At 53.5% G+C, this 19298-nt stretch overlaps 1 protein-coding gene across 1 annotated transcript in view; it reads left to right on the top strand.

Annotated features, from left to right (window-relative positions):
- Mn1 (MN1 proto-oncogene, transcriptional regulator) overlaps nt 1–17960 on the top strand; it is a 38638-nt gene extending 20678 nt beyond the window's left edge. The window contains exon 2 of the mRNA XM_032886686.1: nt 15516–17960. Within this exon, the coding sequence (XP_032742577.1) occupies nt 15516–15691 (176 nt within the window). The 3' untranslated portion in view covers nt 15692–17960. The remainder of the gene's footprint in view (nt 1–15515) is intronic.
- The last annotated feature ends 1338 nt before the right edge of the window (nt 17961–19298 follow it).

Here is a 19298-nt window from a genome sequence, read left to right as displayed (position 1 = left end):
TGCGGCTGGCCAGCCTCCCGCCTCCTTAGGCGTCCCCATGCATTCCCAGACTTCCCTGTGCATCCTCTTGGTTTTTATTCCCACTTAACAGGGTCAGGTTAAAAATCTGTGTGACCAGCCCTAGAAATCACATTGGATAAATTCATCACCATCTTTGTCTCCCACTAGAGGTGGCCTCAAGCCTGAGCACCCGCAGCGTGGGGCAGCTAAGTTTTTTGCCCTCACAGAGCCACTCCTGCCCGGGAAGATACGGGCCAAAGACCCTGTCAAGGTTAATTGGTTCAAAGCACGCCACCCCCAGCTGCTTGGGGGAGGTAATGGAGTTCTGCGGGAGGAAAGCCAGAGCTTGGCTTCTTTCTGCGCCCCTCTTCCCTTCTACACAAGTGCCTGTCTCCTTTGTGATGCTTTCTTTCCCCTTTCAAACAGAATGCTGGGGTGGAGCTTGCAGGGGCTAGCCTTGGCTGCTCCCGGTGTGTCAGGAGAGAGCTCCGCCCTGCCCAGGACTCTGGGACAGCCAAGTATCATTCCTTTGACACTGAGCTGAACATGAGCTGTGGGAATGGAGGCTCGCCTTAGCGGAAGGCTCCTGTGAGCACAATGGCAGCCACCATTCGGATGTGGTCATGTAGTGCAGGCTAGACCTTAGTCACTGCTTCAAACTGGCAGGCTCAGCCAGGCTCAGGTGATGGACATCAGTCCTCACTGCAGGCTATGTTGTGTCTGGACTCACAGGAAGGGAAACTGAGGTCTGGCAGGCGGTGCTGGGCTCAGCTGCCCAGCAGCAGACAGGGAGGGTGGAGCTGGGTGCAGCTTCCCCAGGTCTCAGTCCTCAAACCTCTCTGCACACCCTGCCCCATAGCCACGCCCACAAGCCACACCCACCCACACCCCTGCAGGCCCCATCCCAGCAGCCACATCCTGCCTGCTGCCCCCAATACCCCACAGCCACGCCCTCGAATATACACCCCACCCCACAGCCACGCCCCCACATGCCACCCTTCACGCCCTGCATACTATGCCCCCACAGCCCCACCCCACAGCCACGCCCTCACAAGCCATATCCCTGTAAGCCACTCTCAAAAGAGAGGGCTTGACTCAAGTGGAGTCCTAGCTAATCTGTAGTCACTCAGTGGAGCGGCAGGCACATGGTGGGGCTGCATGCTGACCTTGGCTAGCCTAGGTTAACACAAAGCTCTGGCCCATAGACATTACTCCGGGAAAATCGGAGGTGGGTGGTGGTTTTTCAGAAGAGAGCTGCCAGGGTGACTCTGGGATGGACCGGCCTGTCTGTAATGATGCGTGCTGCCTCCAGACCTCAGTTTCCCCATCTGAGCACTGGGAAGAAGGTCGTGTCAGGTCTCAGGGGAAGAAGGCCTAGTAGGGTTAGCCCATCTGTGGGTAGCCCGAAGGTTGCTTCCCATCTCCAGCTTGGGCGATGAGTCTGTCCCACGTGATTTCTGGTCCTCTCTTTTTCTCCCCCTTGTTCTGCCCCCATGTGATTTCCGGTCCACCCCCACGTGATTTCTGGTCCTCTCTTTTTCTGCCCCTGGTTTCTGGTTCTGCCCCCAACGTCATTTCCAATCCTTCCCACGTGGTTTCCGGCCCCCCACGTGCTTTCCAAACTCCTTCCTATGTAATTTCCCGGTCCATTCTTCCCCTCCACGTTGTTTCCAGTCCTCCCTCCCTCCTCACTTGCTCAGCTGTTCCCTGGGATGAGCGAGTGATCCCCCAGGCCTCCGGGATCAGCATCCCCTTTTTTTCCAGCTTCTGCCATGGAGCTTCCGCAGGGCCAGGAGGGGTCTGCGGCTTAGGCAGGGCGGCCATGTTTGGAGGCTCATTTGGGCTCCATCATGGCATAAGGCCTCAGGGACAGGCTGGGAAAGCTATGCCTTCCTCAGTTTTGTGAACTGGGCCCAGAGTAGGCAGGAAGTCCCAGACTACGAGCTACAGACCCGGTGATGATGATGGTGGTGATGACGGTGGTAATGACGATGGTAGTGGTGGTGATGTTAATGATGATGAGGGCGATGACAGTGGTGATGGTGATAGCGAGTGAGACATTTGCAATTACTACTTCTGACATCATCACCACAAACATTACTGTCATCACCGTCATTATCACACTCTTCATCATCATCACCATTATCACCACCACCACCCTCAGCCCCTGCATCTCCAAGGCTCCGCTGAGTGATTTCACAGGCGAGGCCCTGAGGTTCCTTGTCTTCGGAGGGATAGCCTAGTCTGGCTTTAGCTCAGTAGGTAGCCCAGGCTGTTCTCTGCCCTCTTGCCACGGCTGTGGTCGCTTGTGGTTCTGGGGATTAGTAACATCACACGCCGGGCACCACATGTTAACTGAGATGGACTGTCATGGCCGCCTGTACTGCCAGGGGGCTGAACCCTGAGCTGTGTGGTGACCTTGGGGGTGTCTGGTGACCCTGAAGGTGTCCCTGTGACCCCGAGGGTGTCCTGTGACCCCGAAACTCCACCATGGGAAGAGGGTCTTCCTGTCAGGAGGCAGTGGTGGCTCTCTGTAGGAAAGACACTTGTCACGAGCTAGCCCTCGGCCGACTGGGATGGATCCGGCAGGTTATCCTGGCCTCGTGGCCCTCATGGGACAGCCTGGCCTCATGGCCCCCGGGGGACAGCCTAGCCTGGCCTGGCTGGTTATAAAGGTCTGGCTGGGTGGCGTCTCATTTGTAAGTCTCATGTAGAGAAGTCAGGGCCTTTGGTGCGGGGGCAGGAAGGGGGGATAACCTTGCTCGCATGCAGGAAGGGGTAACCTCGGGACACCCCGACTCTGTCCTCTAGACCGTTTGCTGCAGACACTTCCTATGCAGAGTTCTTGCTGACCCTGCAGGGTGCACCAGGTGTGTGGGAGGGAACACGGTGCCTATTGCCCCTTCTCCCTGCTCCCTCTCCCACCCATCTCCCTGCTCTCGCCGACTTCCTTCCATCCAGACATGCCCTCCTGTCTGAGGTCAACTTAAATATCACTCAGATCCCGAGATCCCTGTGAGCCTGGGGGAGCACCTGACTGAGAGCCTGGGGGAGCACAGTAGGCTCTCTGAAAGTTCTGTGTCTTCAGCCTCCAGCAGTCTTCTGCAGGTTCCTAGTCGCATTGCCCTGGAGACCCAGAGCAGTGGCAGAGCTTCCTCACTGTGGGGCTTTGCTGGGAACTGGCAAATTACAAGACCTACTGTGTGCAATACTGGAGCCAGCCCAGCAAGCAGAAAACAGGGCCCTTGGTATATAGAAACCCCACCATTGGGTTTGTGCAGATGAATGTGAGAAATTGGGCTGCCATGCTACAGGACGGAGGGCACCAGGTACTACAAGGTGAGGGCCCATAGAGTGTCTCTGATGGAGCCCGTCACACTTCCGCCATGACCTAAAAGGCCTCGCCTCGGCTTCCAGGCTGTATGGCTCCCACCAGCCCTGCCTTCTGGGGTCTTTTTCTGTCTTCCTTGGAAGGTCACAGGGCGAGAAACTTAGACCTCTGCCCTGGGAGGAGGAGCTGTGGGCTCCTAGAGACAGAAGCCAAACAGAGAAAACCGCTCCCGAGGTGGAGTATGTGTATTACCAAATGTGACTTGTCGGGGCTGGGGGGAATCTGACGGGAGGTGAGGCTACGCTGACTCAGTCACTGGCCTCCACCCCCACACCTGCCTCATCCCTTCAGAGGCCTCATCTGCTGAAGGAATCCACACCCCACCTTCCCAGGTTACACCAGAAACCGCACTTGGGTGTCACAGGCCCAGTGGGAACCCTCAGAAGTAAGCCAGTCACCGGTGCTCAATCCTTCAAAGCCGCCTTCCACCCTCAAGGGAAAGATTAGGGAACATTTCCCAGCAGTCCACGGGGCCGCTTGGGGGTGGGAAACACCCACTGGGGGCTTCTGCAGGTCACGGAGTCACGATTCTGTCAGCTGACTCTCGCCTTCCAATCACCAAAGGGATAGCAGCCAAGAGACAGGCAAGCCTCTGTCCCAGGTTCTGGTCGACCTGGCACCTGGTTTTCTGGAATGGGGGAGGAGAGCCTGGTGAGAGGGCACATGGAACCAGGTACTCCTCTTTCCAGAGACTCAGGGGTGGGCTCTCACGGATGTCTTTGGAGGTAGGATGAGCTCTGAACATAGCACCCAGAGAGATGTCTGTTCCCATTGCTGGGCTGGATGTAAGCGATGGCTCGTTTTAAGTCCAGCCAGTGTCTAACACGATGTGGACTCTCGACTCACACAGACCTGTGTTCAAATCTAGCCTGTCACTTTCAGTCATGTCGCCTTAGCCCCCATAGGCGGCCAGGAGGACCAGCTGGGGCTGCCGATGTGGCTCAGTTGGTAGAATGCCAGCCCAGCGTTCGTGAAACCCTGGGTTCCATCCTCAGTACAGCAGAAGCAGCTGGTGTTGAAATTGACAGTTGCAATCCCAGCCCTGGGGAGGTGGACATGGGAGGATTGAGTTCCTTGAGGTCAAGGCTAGCCTGGGCTATGTGAGACCCTGTTTTCAGAAAGACATCAGTCAGCCTTGAGGGACTTGGCAGTTGGCCTGGGCATCTACTGTAGCTCAGGCTATCCCACCTTGTATTCATAGTTTGAGGCTCAGCTTCCAGGATGATTCTCTGGCCGGATGTGGCCGGGTTGTTCTATCTCAGAGGATCCATCTTCCTTTTATGGAAACGCCTAGACTGATTTTTTTTTTTTTTTGGGTCTTGTTTTTGTTTTTTCTTTTTTAATTCGAAAGCGACTGTTTTTTTTTTTTTCTTTTGTTTTGGTTTTTTTTTTTTTTTTTTTTTGAAGAGCAACTCCAGTTCATTGGTTTTATCTTTTCAGTTGGAGGTAAGAATGTGTCTGGTCACCTATGAGGAAAGGTGGAGTTACGGAGGCCAGTGAGGGTATTTCAGACTCCCTAAGCCCCGTGGTGTAATATCATCATGTGTCTAGAGTGTGTACAGATGCCTTCCTCCTCATATAAACCTGAGCCTGGGATCTGAAGGCTGGCAAACTTGCTCTGCGCAGGGGCCAGCTAATATTTGTGCATTATACGACACAGCGGCTCGTTCTACCTGGGTAGTGGGGTGCCCAGAGTTTTGGTTAACTATTGTTTGTCTGCAAAGCCCAGACTGATGCCACAATGACTTGAAAAATAACCTCCAGGAAGGCCACATGCTAGTATAACTTCACTTGCAGGTGTGAGCCAAGGTCAGCTAGCCTGGGGCAAGCTTCTCCTTGACTAGCCTGGGGCAAGCATCTTTAAGACTTACCTGGGACAAACTTCTCTATGACTAGCCTGGGGTAATTGTCTCTGTGACTGGGTCAGGAGACAAGACAGGGCCCTCAGCGGTGTTGAGGACTAGACTGGGGTTCTGCTCGCCACGGGTGCTGCCTGTCCTTGTAATATCTGCACAAGTGAGTCTCCTCCGTGTCTCTGATCTCACAACACACATAGGGAAACTGAGACTCAGCACCATGGGGAAGACCTTAGTATTTCCCTTCCTGAGCCTCTGTCTCCCTGTAACTCCAGTTGGGACTAGCTGATGTGGGGTGCAGGCTGTGAGCATTGCATCTGTCTCTCCTACAGAGGGGAGGCACAGGTGCAGGCAGGTGTGGCGGGCTGAGGTGAGGCCACCTGGGTCTGGGGACCCAGGCTACAGGTGTGACTTGGACGCCATCCAGGGTTCCTGGTTGGCCTAGTTAGGCAAGAGTTTCTCAGAGTGTCATTCAGGGGTTGTGACAGTGGCTTTGATCTCTAGCTTTCTTATGGTTTAAGGATACCAGGGACTATGTGTTTTTCTTTTTCCCCAGTCAGGAGCCCTGTGCCAAGACTGGAGTAAGGATGGTGCAAACTCTAACCCTCCTTGACATATTCCCAACGCCCTGCCCTTACTCTGATTCCTCTCGGGCTCCCTGTTGCTTTCGGGAGGACCAAGCTCCTTCCTGGATACCCCAAGACTGAGTTCACTGGGCTTTGCAGCATGCTCTCCACACCCCCAACCCCAAGTCTAAATCAGAGTCTAGGTAGGGTTCTGGTTGTCAAGTTCTGTTGTTCAGAAAGAGCCCCCTCTACCACATGGCATCAGACATACCTCTTCCTCTCCTGAAAAAATCCGTGCTCATCCTTAAATCTGCCCCTGTACCTCCCCCAACTCTGAGTCCTCACTGAGCCATGGCTCTTGCCCAGGCCACAGCACAGCCCACAGCACAGCCCACAGTACAGCCCACAGCATAGCGTACAACATGGCCCACGACATAATCCACAGCATGACCCACGGCATAACCCATGGAATAGTTCACAGCCCAGCCCACAACACGGCCCACAGTACAGCCCACACAACAGCCCATGGTATGGCCCACGGCATAGTTCACAGCATAGTCCACGGGACGGCCCATGGCACGGTCCATGGCACAGCTCATGCACAGCCCATGGCACAACCTTTCACTATTTAGCAACATGTGACAAAATCTCTTCTCTGGCCACAAGCTCTGAGGACAGGGCGCGGGTTGGAGTGACATCTCAGAACCTAAAACCCAGTTCACTGCATGGTACATGTCTTCTGTCCCATCAGGATCTCCACAGGACCACGATGAGGGTCAGTTGGAGACAAAGGCCCAATGTCCCTCCACTGCCAGGCAGGAATAATCAATCATGCTTTACAGAGTAGGACATGGAGACTCCTGGAGCTGAAGGTGCCTCCTTAGCCTCACAGCCTGGCACTTCTGTATCAGTTACCCAGACCTTGGTCTGCAAACGTGAATGACAACCCACAGACCCCATGTTCAGGGAAACATGAGCTGTGGGAAGTTACACATGTGGCAGGCAGTAACCATCTCCACTGTCCCCCCAGAAGAAGTACCCCACAAAGAGGAGCAGGCACCCCAAGGACCTCAAGCTGGAACATCAGCCCTTTGGCCATACATGCTCTGAAATCCGTGTTTGCAATGGAAGCCGCGAGACTGGATCACTAATGAAATGGGCGTGTTTCTTTGTCCCAATGGACAGAATATCGTTGGGTCAGGGAGACACTCAGTGAGTATAGCAACTTGGTGTGTGAACATGAGGACCCAAGTTCAAGTCTCAGCACCATTTGGAGAGCTAGGTGTGAATTCACAAGATTGCAACCCTGACAGCATGCAGAGTGAAGGCAGGGGGATGGATGTGGCTTGCTGCTGGCCAGCTTTAGTTCCAGGTCCAGTGAGACCCTGCCTGAAGGGAATAAGGCAGAGAGCAGTGGCGTGGTCATGGACATTGTTCTCTGGCTCCATAAGTGTGCTTACAGAGCACACACCTGCAGGTACTCCCAACACACACACCCAACATACCGCCATCCCCCCACACCTACCACATATACCCCCCACTTCTATATATACCTCACATACACCATACATACCACATACACATTTCTCACACACTTATGCATACCTTAAATACATCATATACCACACATATATCACACACACTCTCTCACACACACACTCACCATGCACGCACACATATACATACATACATACCATACTTTCACATACACATACCACAAACATATCACATAACACACATACATCATATACCACACTCCTCTCTCTCTCTCTCTCTCTCTCTCTCTCTCTCTCTCTCTCTTTCTTTCTCTCTCTCTCTCTCTCACACACACACACACATACCACATACACACATGGACATCATATATCATACACAAACACACACATCATATACCACACATATATCACACACATTCTCTCTTTTACACATACACCATGCACGCACACATATACATACATACATACATACGTACCATACTCTCACACACACATTGTATACCACATTCCTCCTTCTCTCTCTCTCTCTCTCTCTCTCTCTCTCTCTCTCTCTCTCTCTCTCTCTCTCTCTGTCTCACACACACACACACACACACACACCACATACACACATGGACATCATATATCATACACAAACATCATACACAAACACACACATCATAAACCACACATATATCACATACTACACATACACATCACATACCACACATACACCACACACACACACACACACACACACACACACACACACACTCTCTCTCTCTCTCTCTCTCACACACACACACACACCTCCCAACACATACAAACAAACCACATTCATATGCCCACATCACCCACTCTTCACCATGGCAGAGTTCGTGAAAAGGCCCTTAGAGCTCAGAGAGGTTCAGTGTCATGTGTGAGGTCTCCCAGCATTCAGTCTCTGGTCACTGAACAAAAGAACAGCTAAAGGCCCCTAGGGTTGTTGCAGCATGAGTGGTCACGGGGGACAGGTCACCCGATGCTCATGGGCTGGCCTTTGGGAACCATGTTCTTTCTGTCCTGCATCCTGGATGAGGACCTGAGGCTTGGTGGGACCTTGTGGCTGGAGGAGCTAAGTCCCCAAGAGTCGGGTCAACCAAGAGACCACAGGGCGTGTTTCAGGCTAAGATCTCCCAGAAGAAGGTCATCAGAGTTGCTCCAGCCCTGAGAGATGATGCCCAGCCTGTGGACACTGCCCCTTGTATCCCCACATTCCCTCTCCCACACCCTCCCCTGCCGGCTTTGCCCTTTCCTTCCCTCGGGGGCCCACCTGACTGACAGCTACCATTGTCTTCTGGCAATGCGGAATTGTTTGCCCAGATTCCCCACAATGGCTGCCCTCACTTTTCTGGGCCCTGAAAGCTGGGCTCTTGGACTCCCGATCCTCAGTGAGGCTTTTATCCAGCCTGGCCTTGTGCTGGGTCTAAAGGGATGCAGGACTTTCTTTTGGGACCAGTGACAAAGGGCATAGCTGCATGGAGTGGTGTTCATGAGACAGCGTCCAAGGGGCCCTGTATCTGTCTAGCTTGGGTAATTCTTAGCTCACTGTGTGAGCCTGAGCATCCTTCCTAGACAGCAAGGAGGGTACTGACCAGAGGAAAGTGATGGAAATAGAGAAAGGGGGAGAAACCACGAGAGGGGCACTGGGGCCACAGTCCCCACTACCTACAAGTATTGGGACATTTTATCTCTGCAAACCACTCTGTACCAGACAGTGTGAATGTGGCTGACTGTTTCTGTGGATGTAATGTTGTGAGTTTAGTCTCCCTGGACTCAGTTTCCAATGCTGTGAAATGGGCTGTATATTTGGCCCCCATGCCCTGGCTGTTGCAGTGACCCAAGGTCAGCTGAGCCTGTGGCTCTTGTCACTTTTGCAGCCTATAGCTAATGTCTCTCCCTTTTCTCTGTTACATGACACTGGGACTGGACATCATAGGGAGAGAGCTGAGGCCACAACATGGTGGCGGGCAGGTTGCTAAGGTCAGGTGCTGCCTGTCTTGGTCCCTGTGAGATGCCATGTAGTTTCACCAGCAGGCCACTGTCCCTGAATCCTTAAGGTCAAGGCCTCTGTCTCTTGCTTTAGGCACCTCAGTTCTGCCCCAACCTCTGTCTGTAAGGTGGACTTGCTACCAAGGAACTGAAGGACTGTGGGCCAGCCAGTACCCTAGCTACTTGTCCTGTTGCTGTGATAAGAAACAGACAGAAGCGGCTTAAAGAAGGGGGCTTTGAAGACATCAACAGATACCTAGGAGGTATTCCCTGTGTGCCAGGAGCAAGAAGGCGGAGCTGTGGGCCTGTCTCCTGAATCTCAACACAGACAGTAGAGCTGGGTCCTCCACTCACAGGTGGTCCTCATGGCTCAACCTCTGAGTGCTGGGATGACAGCCATGCCTCACCTTGTCCAAAAGCAAACTCATGGAGACAAGCCTTAGCACTCTGGTAAAGAGAGTTGAGGGCTAGGAGACAGTTCAGTCGATAGAGTGGGTAGAGTGGTTGGAATGCAGGGATGGAGACCTGGGCTTGTATTCCCAGCACCCATGCCAAACCCAGACATGGCAGCACGTACTTAAAATCACTGCACTTGGGAAGTAAAGACAAGAAGGTCCTTGGGGCTCGACAATCTATAGCCAACCCCATGAGCTTCAGTCTCAGTGAGAGGTCCTGTCTCAAAAATTAAGAATTATAGAAAAAGACACCTGTGTGGACTCCCCTGGCTTCTACGTGCTACACACACACACATACACACACACACACACACACACACAGATATACAGGCACATATACACACACATGCACACATATGAGCATGCACACACACATACACATGTATGCACAGATGCATACATACACAGGCACATGAGCACACATGCATGTACACACACAAATGCATAGGCTCACACATACACATAGGTGCACTCCTGTGCACACACATGGACATAGCACACATATGCATGCATACACATATGTGCATGCACATGCAGGCACATACATATAGACACACAGATACACAAATATACACGCATGCACATGTACACACATGCACATGTACACACATGTACACACACAAATACATACAGGCACATATGCACACATGCATGCACACACATGAACACACAAACACACATAGGCACACGGGCACACATACACATGTGCACACATACACATGTACACACAGAGATGCACACACAGGCACATGAGCACACATGCATATACACACACAAATGCATAGGTGCACGCACATACATTTGATGGTCCTCCCACAGGAGTAAAGCCTTGAGGAGTGTTGCCTTTCCTGAGAGGCAGGTGATACTGGCTACAGAGCTGTGTGGGATCATCCACACAGCCCCTGCTGAAAGGAATTCATCCACCTGAGCCTGTTTCCAGGTGTTTGATCTTGGCAGCCTGTGGGGAGAATCCTGGAGCTACAACTGCCTCCCTTTGTGCCTGCCAGCAGGGCCGGAGGTCATGTACCTTAGGTTGGCAACCCCCCATGGATTTGACAGCTGGGCAGGATGGTGGGAGTCAGCAGGGGTGCAGAGGGAGGGTGCTACAGGAAGTGAGGATGGATATGGCTGGGACAGGGCTTTGTGTAGGAACGGTACACAGAAGGAGAGACTCAGAAAATGATTCACCCCAGAGGCCAAGCAGCAAGTGTGACCAGGAGGCTATGTAAAGTCAGGGCTCAGTCCTAGGGACTGGGGAGCTATGGAAGGCATGAGTAGGAGAGAGGTCTGCCCAGGCCTGTGCACAGTGGATATAGAGAGAGCAAAGTGGCTGCAGGCTGGAGCTGGAGTGTGCAGTCTCAAGGAAAGGAGTCTTTCAGCCCCCAGGCCCAGCGGCCGTGCCCCAGCTGAGGGCAGAGGTCACAGGAGACGGTATCTCTCCCTTTACCCATCCTGGGTCCAAATAAAGGAAATTCAAAATGTGCTTCCCTTTGTGGGAACCGGGTGAGGTGGATGTCGGGGGCGGCATTAGCTGTTGTTCAGGCCCACACTCCCTCTTACATAAGCCATGAGTTAAAAATACCAGCTCAGCCTCAAGCCGGCCATAGGGAGCCCCCACAGAGACGAAAGCACTGCTATTCTCGGTCTGACACCCCCAAATCCTGGGCTGTTGAGTAGCACGTGCAAGCCCTGGGCCTTTTAGAATCTTGGGTGTCTCGAGGACACACCCAGAGGTGGGATCGTCCTCCGTGCCCACCCTTGATCTGCGCACTAGCTGGACTCCATTCACGCTCCCCCATCCTGGTCATCCCTCTGGTGGGCAAAGAACAGAAGGCCAGACCAGAATCCTCATCCCGGGACTCGGAATGGTTCTGGAGAGCCGCTGAGGCAGGAGGCTGCCAACAAGGTTGCTGGTGCCTGAGCATGGGCCCCATGCGGGATCCTGGCTGGAGATTTGGTGTAAGACAGGGGCAGCCTGGACTGCTGTGCTGGCCTAGAGGAAGAAAGAAAGGACAGGGGAGGATGCACCCAAAGCAAAGGAGGGAGGGAGGAAGGAGGAGGGAGGAAGGAAAGAAAGGAGGAGGAGAGAGGAAGGGAGGAGGGAGAAAGGGAGAGAGGAGGAGGGATGAATGAAGGAGGAAGAGGGAGGAAGGGAGGAAGGGAGAGAGGAGGAGGAGGGAGGAAGGAAGAGAGGAGGAGGGAGGGAAAAAAACAGGCAACCAGTGGCAGCTGACTCCAGTAGCCACTCCACCGAAGTCAGCCCCTTCCCATTCCTGGTCTCTCTGCTCCCTTTGCACAGCTGCTCCCCATCGCTTTGACTTCAGGGTCAGAAAGCCCAAGGGTGAGACACTCATGAATATCCCAGTACACAGGCGCTGGCTGCCATTGCTGTTGGACCCACACGAGAAGCAAGGAGACGTTGGGTGGAGCGTGTGGCTGCACTGCACTGCCTCCTCTGTTTCTGTGGCTAAAGTCTCGCTGTGGCCCGAAACCTGGCAGACAGAAGCCCACATGGGTCTTGCGGCTACATTGGGTGAGCCAGACTGGCTCTGACCTCAATGCCGTGAGGTGAAACCATCTGCAGTGATGATCGTGTGTGGGGTCTGTGGCTGTCAAGCGTTGGTCTTGTGAGGAGGAAGGGCCTTGGAGGTCTTACAGGCGCTACCCAGAGCTGGCCTTGATCCTGGCTGTGGGCATGAGAAATGATCTTGTGTCATAGCTGTTCCAACTCTCCTGGCCAGTCAGCTTTGGGCCCTGGCTTCTGCCACCGTCAGGGAGGTTCATGCAAGGGACGATGGTACCCCTCCCCTCTGGGTGGGCCCTGTCAGACCTCACCTATACCCTTCTGCTCCATGATCCTTTAGCTGCTGGGAGCCTGGCTCGCCTAGCGTGTCCCCTCCAGTAACAATGGAGAAACAGGGACTGCAGACAGTCTAGCAGCCTAGGTGTGAGGGTTCCTCACCTATCAGGAAACCCAGGCTAAAAAGAGAAAGCTAACCTGTGCCACCCAGTATACCCAGGGATCCTAGGTCCCTTGTACCCCAGGGACTGGGTGGATGAGGAGACCGTGTTACCTCTGGATGGCTAAAATGGAGGCCCACCACCTGAGGCATGGGGACTCAGAGTCTTCCTGGCTGGGATAAGCCGGGGACTTGAACAGTTTCTTTGCGATAGATTTTTCGTCCGTGAGTTGACAGCCTGAGGGACCACCATCCTAGGGCATGATGGGTTCCCCCACTGTAATGACTCTGTAGATGGGTTGATTACAGTTGTGCTTACACAGTCAAGAGCTGAAGAATAGCATTCTCTCCTGAAAGGACTACGTGCAGGCACTAGGCTGGGGTTGACTGCCTCGTAAAGGTCCCTGCTGAGACCGGGGAGTTTTGTACCCACGCTGTGTGCCATGAGGCCAGACCCTCACCCTCTCTGAGCCACAGGCGCTTCACGCCAAAATGGAGGAAGAACAGTGCTTTGCCGGCTCGTTGGGGGATGGGATTAGACAGTCCTGGACTCTACCTCAGGGGCAGCAAAGGCCTGGCTCTGAGATCCAGACACAGCAAGGGTCAGGCAGCGGGTAACAAAAGCAGAGAGTGACCAGGGGGTGGATTCAGTTATACATGCTTAAGAAATGGGGGGCAGGGGTTATTTCCTATCATTGCCCTGGGGCCTGCAGTCAGAGCTGGGCCAGGGTCTTTCTGCCCTGAGCCCAGGTGGCTCATGCCTGCTGTGATGAGGGGTCCTATGTCTTGGTGCCTCTCTCTCTCTCTCTCTCTCTCTCTGCGTAGTGGACACAAGCATGATTGTATGAAGTCCCTTGGGCAGATGACCCACCCTTACTCTAGAATAATCTAACACAAGGCAGGAAGCATGGATTCAGCTGGGAGCGGGGCCCGCGTGGGTCAAAGAAGAGTGAGGACTGCAGGACAGGCTGGGGCCTGCCTGTGCTGAGGGCTGAGCCTCTGTCTGCCATCTTGAGGCGTACTGGATACGGGCCCACCAGCAGAAATCAACCCGTAACCTACGCCCGAAACCTCGGTTTCTTTGTCGAGATGAGTGAAGAATCAGGCCACCTGACGAAGGTTTAGGAGATGGGGGATTTCACAGGCTTCTGGGCGGCTCCCTTATGACCTTCCCAGGGTCATGCCAAGCAGCCCTACCTGGGACCTCTCCATACCAGGCCATCACGGGGCCTAGGGAAAGAAAGCAGTAGAACTGTCACAGAGTAGTGGAAATGCCACTTCTGAGCCAGCCTGATTGATGGGCCACCATGCCGGGGAATGAGAGGTCCCAGATAAGTGCTTCTTGACTGACTGAGTGAGGGCAGATCCCACTGCTCTCCCCACCTTGCAGGTCCAGATGCCCTAGAGTGAGGCCCTAAGTCATGGAGGCTTGCCTGACCCAGGGTGTGGGACTTAGCACTCAGAGCCTTTCTTCTCTGCAGGTTAGGGCTAAGCTCTTAATCCTAGGTACTGGGTGGGGTGGGTGGGCAACTTCTGGTGCAGCCCTGAGGGTAGGTGAGCGGGGTCATGGAGTTCAGTGTCTGGGTGTGACCCCTTAACCTGAGTTGGGCCCCCACCCGGATTTCGGGAATTCACCCTAGCCTGTATTCAAAGCTAGCTATCTGAGCCTTCCTGGCAGAAGGGTAGTCTCGGGTAGGGATTCCTGAGCCTCTGGAAAAGGAGACTGGGAAACTGTCCTTCGAACACAGTAGGGCGTGGCCCAGCATTGCTTGGCAGTGGCTGTGAAAGTTTCCAAGTGAGTTCCCATGAGCCACCTCGACCACTGGCCTTTCCATTGTGGTGGCCGATATAGTCTGGGAGCTGAGCCCTGTCTACTACCTAGAGCACTTCAAGGCACTTTACAGTTTATACAAACCCCCGAGGACAGTCCTAGCCTTGAGGCCCGTGAAGCCCGTGAGGCCCGTGTGTCTGGGTCCCATTTTCAGAGAACGGGACTTGTGCTCCTTTGTAGGGCTAGAACTGAGGTCTCAGAGCTGTATGCCTCCAGTCAAGTTTCCGTACCTCTCTGGGCCACAGATGCCTTGTCTGTGAAGTGCAGGGCGGGGAGGGTGAAGGAAATAGGAAAGAAATAGGAAGTACCCCACAGGCTCTCCCCTTGCCAGCCCACTCCCCAAGCCACCTCTTCTCACTCCCTGTGTCCAAAGGAGGGACAGAAGCCTCTGGATGGAAGGAAGCTACAGAGGTGTGGCCACAGGACAGTCTGGCCTCCGCCTCACTTGCCTGACTATTCCCCCATCCTGTCAGCCATGTCCCCCGAGGTAGGCCATTCCCCTCTCTGGACCTCAGTTTTCTTAGCTATAAAGTGAGGTGACCACTCTTAGCTCCTGGGGTGTGCTAAACAGTCTATTTAAGGAAGTTACAAGCACATAGTAGGCCCACAGCCGGTGTCTGTCCAAAGGAGTGGACAGTCTCCCCCACCCCTTCAGAGTCTCTGTAAAGCCCTGTGTGCCCTCCGATGTGCTTTCAGATGGGCTTCTCGCTCTCCTGGTTTCTGATTAGTCTTTGTCCACTGGAGATGGACACACTATGATGTCATCCCATCCCGTCCATCCCCCGCTTCCCAGAGGGTAACAGACCTGGATGCGGTGTGGCGTACCGTGGTGTGGTGGGCTTTGCTCACATGGTCTTCACAGCCCAAGCTTCTGAGGCCGTCTCCCGCCCTCTGCCGTCACCCTGCACCGTCTCCCAGTGGTCGCTAATTTGTGTCTTCTTTCTCCACAGTTCATGACCACCCCACCAACAAGGCCTCAGCCACCCAGCCCGGCAGTCACCTGCAGTGTCTGACTGTCCACTGCACAGACGGCGACCCCAAGGCCCGCACCTCCGTACCCACCTGGCGGTCTCTGCACTCTGACATCTCCAACCGATTCGGGACATTTGTGGCCGCCCTGACTTGAGCCCACAGGAGCCGCTGCCCTAACCACCGCGAGCGAGGGCCTCTGTGGCTGAGCAGACTCTTTACAGTTTTTGTTTTGTTTTTGTTTTTGTTTTTGTTTTTTTCTTTTTGGTCTAGGTTGGTACTTTGCTTAGTGGCACTCGGAATGGAAAGGGTTGGTTTAAAGGGGTTGGGGAGTGTGATTTTAAGAAAAGAACCTCAGAAAGTTATCTTAAAGAAACGGTGTGCTACACCGTGACGCACCTGTGTCAGCCTCAAGAGCAGACGCTGGTGCAAGCCTTTTCCCTGCTAGAGAAACCCCATTTTCTGTACTTGTTGTGTGTTCTAGAAGGCTCTTGCCTTGTTTAAGCCCGGCCAGGGGTACCTGTAACCCCATTTTTTTAAAATTCTCTTTGATTCTTTTTCCCTCACTCTTTTCTGTTTGCTTTGTTCATCCCTACGGAGATCTTGGAGGAGCATTGCCGGGTGGGAGCCGCAGGGTCATGGCAGCAGCGTTGACTGCTGACAGACACCGAACAGCTCAGAAGAGCCTTCAGGCACTGGGTTTTCTCTGTTCCCTGAGAATTTGCAGAGAGGTCTTTTCCTCACTGGCTCTTAGCCTTCAGCTAGTTTCCATCCCTCCCACTGGGAGCTGTCCCTCTGGTCCCTCCTAAGTTGTGAGCTGGATGCTGGGATACAGGGGAGGAGCCTGTCAGGGCCATAGGCATCCTCTCCTTCACTGAAGTGACCGTGGCACCATCTGCTTTCTCTGTGGCCTTGTGACCCTCAAAGGGCACAAGGGAGGGTCTGTCAGTTGTCCTAGGGACTTCCTGGCCCTGCTTTCCCAGATGGCGGACAGAGTGCCTCAGCTTCCTGAGTCCCATCTACCGTAGCATGCCCTATGTGATTCTATCCCCAGGAGGAGGCATTGAGGCAGCCAGATTCAATCCCAGACACTCACAGATCCTTGAGGGAAGGAAAATAAACGGAGTGGTGGCTTCGTGATGCCCATCCCTGGGCCTCACGTTCCCTTTCGTGGGATGTCTCCTGCCCTTTTGATTCACTTTCATTCTGATTTAAAAGCAGAGCCCTGCCCACTGTGTTCTCCACGAGAGACATTTCCACCTAAGTGGAGAGGAGTGGAGATGGCCGAGCTGATATGGACAGCATTTAGGGTGTGATCTGTCCTCTGCCAACCTACAGGGCCCAATGCTACACTGCAGGGCTGTGCATCCCTGGGACGGTCAGGCCAGGGCTAGCACTGATGTTTCAGAGCTCGGTCTTTGTTGTCGGCGCGTCTCCTCAATTACTCCTTTCTGAGCCCCAACCCTAACTTGACAGACCCCTCCCCATTCCATTTCTTAGCAAGAGGTCCGAAAGCTTGGGGCTGTCCAGACACCCATATTGTTCGTGTCAAGGGACTTTCAACTGTGGGAGCCCCTTCCCAAAAGCAGGCTATCTCCCTCAAGCCCTCCTCCTCCTCATGGCTGAGGCCTGAACCCCCAGGGTCTGTATTTGTTGCCCAGGTAGTGTGATAGGACTCAGAGGGCAGAGACAGGTGGCACGGGCTGGTGAGGAAGAAGGGCCCTCTGTTCTGTGCCCAAAGCAGTGAGGGGTGGCTTCCTTCTTCCACAGGGGCATCCTTCAGGCTTTGGTTGCCCAGAGTTTGTGACATCTAGCTGTCTGAGAGTGTCAGCCTTTCACTCCCCAAACAAGAACGACAGTCTGCAGTGCTTAAGGCTGGGACTAGCATGCTAACGGCCGCCTGTGAACTTCCCAGCATCAACCCACACGCAGCGTGTGGCTCAGGTCACCCGGAAGTGTCCACAGTGTTATCTGTTCTCACTCCCCACGACCCCCGGGTGGAGCAGCTTTTTAGATAGCCTTAAGCAAAAGGACATCATCGTGTCACTAAAATTTGGTTTGGTGGAAAGAATAAAAGTAGAAGAAAACCCCGCCCGAAGCGCAGGAGCCTGGGAACACTGTAATCAGTACGCAGCCAACTCCAGTAGAGAGAAGGGAATTGCTATTGCACATGTATCATATGAACCCTTAGCCCTGCGGTGCGGTGCGCGAGCCTGTCAGCTTTTTTGACTCTTAAAGAAAACCATTTCTGAATGCTTGGTTGGAAGACAGTGACTGACAATAGCTCATGAAACTGAGTGGTATTTTTCTTTCTTTTTTTAAAAAAACAAAATATGTAAAGTTGAGTCTTCCGTATTCACGCATACTGTATATACGTGTATATGTTTTGCTGAGCAGCTTAAATAACAATAAATACGTTAACGGTGTCTGGGGTGTGTTTGTGGGCAGGGCTTGTGTTATGTGTGGTATGCATATGTGTGTTCACATGTGTGCACATGTAGTTCACACACGTGTTCACATACATGTACACACATGTGTGTTCACGTGTGCACATGTGTGTGCATGCATGCTCACATGTGTTCACATTTGTGTTTACATGTACATGTGCACACACCTGCGTGTTCAGATATGTGTGCACATGCATCTTCCTTCATCACTTCCTATCACTTGTAGAGCCCTTCTTTCACCAGTTTGGCTAGTCTGGTTAGACATGTTGCTCTGAGGATGCCATCTCTACCTCCTGAGTATGGGGGTTATAGGTGGCCATCACACCTGATATGTAAATGTGAGGTATCCAAACTCTAGTCCCCACCCTTGTGCAAGAAGCACTGAATTCACTGAGCCATAGCCCATCCCCTGTGGGTTCTTATGCTTCATGGAATGTTGGCGTGCAGCCCTGGATTCCACCTCTCATGTTCCAGGGATGCAGGTAGCACCCAATCTGAGGGTCTCCTTCCATCTTCTGTGACCCAGAATTCCAAGTACAGCCCTATGGTGTGACTAAGATGGCCCTCCTGCCCATCACATCTTTAATGATGTGTCCCCTACAGTGTGGTCCATGAAATGTGCCAGCAAAAACCCAGAAGGGCTTGACATCGGCTTGCTGGCCAGAGTTAGACCCTGACCTTGAACCTCATAGTCATGTGCCCGGGCTTCTCTCCTAGCCTGCCATGGTCAACAGTGACACTGGATACTTCACGGGAGCCCAGCGGCATGCTCCCCGCCACATGTGACTCTACTGCCCCTCCCCCTCTCCCTCCCCCAGCTGTTTATTTTACCTAGCTGATCCCCAGATAGGCACTGAACTGGCCAGCTAGGCTGTCCATGCTTCTCTCACGAGCAAAGAATGCTGTTTCCCACAGTGCTTTGGGCCTCACCTGGACCTCCCTGAGCCCCATTCCTCTGTGGTGCAGTGCACCCAGAGCACTCACTGCTGACCCCACAAAGCTGGTCTGTAGGCACAGAGCCAGATGCAGGGTGGTGGTGGGGGACAGATGGGAGACCTGAACCCCCTTACAAAGGACACCAGGGGCACAAGGAAATCAGTGTTGTGTTTGAACTCAGCCATTTTATTTTTCCTCCGGTGGCCAGATGACTATTCAATGCTCACAAGCCAGAGGTGGGGTCCTCGGAGGCGTGCCCCAGACCGAGGTTGTCTCCTTGAGTTTCCATGGCCACTTGTGCCAGATGGGACCAGCTTACAAAGCTTCGTCGGGTCCTGTTACAACAGACACCATGGCCTCCCTATCCATAAATTATCCAGG

The sequence above is a fragment of the Rattus rattus genome, chromosome 16 (genome assembly GCF_011064425.1).
Source record: "Rattus rattus isolate New Zealand chromosome 16, Rrattus_CSIRO_v1, whole genome shotgun sequence".
In the NCBI taxonomy this organism is placed as follows: Eukaryota; Metazoa; Chordata; class Mammalia; order Rodentia; family Muridae; genus Rattus; species Rattus rattus.
Note: the sequence above shows the minus strand (reverse complement) of the source record. Positions and strands in the feature narration are given on the sequence as shown.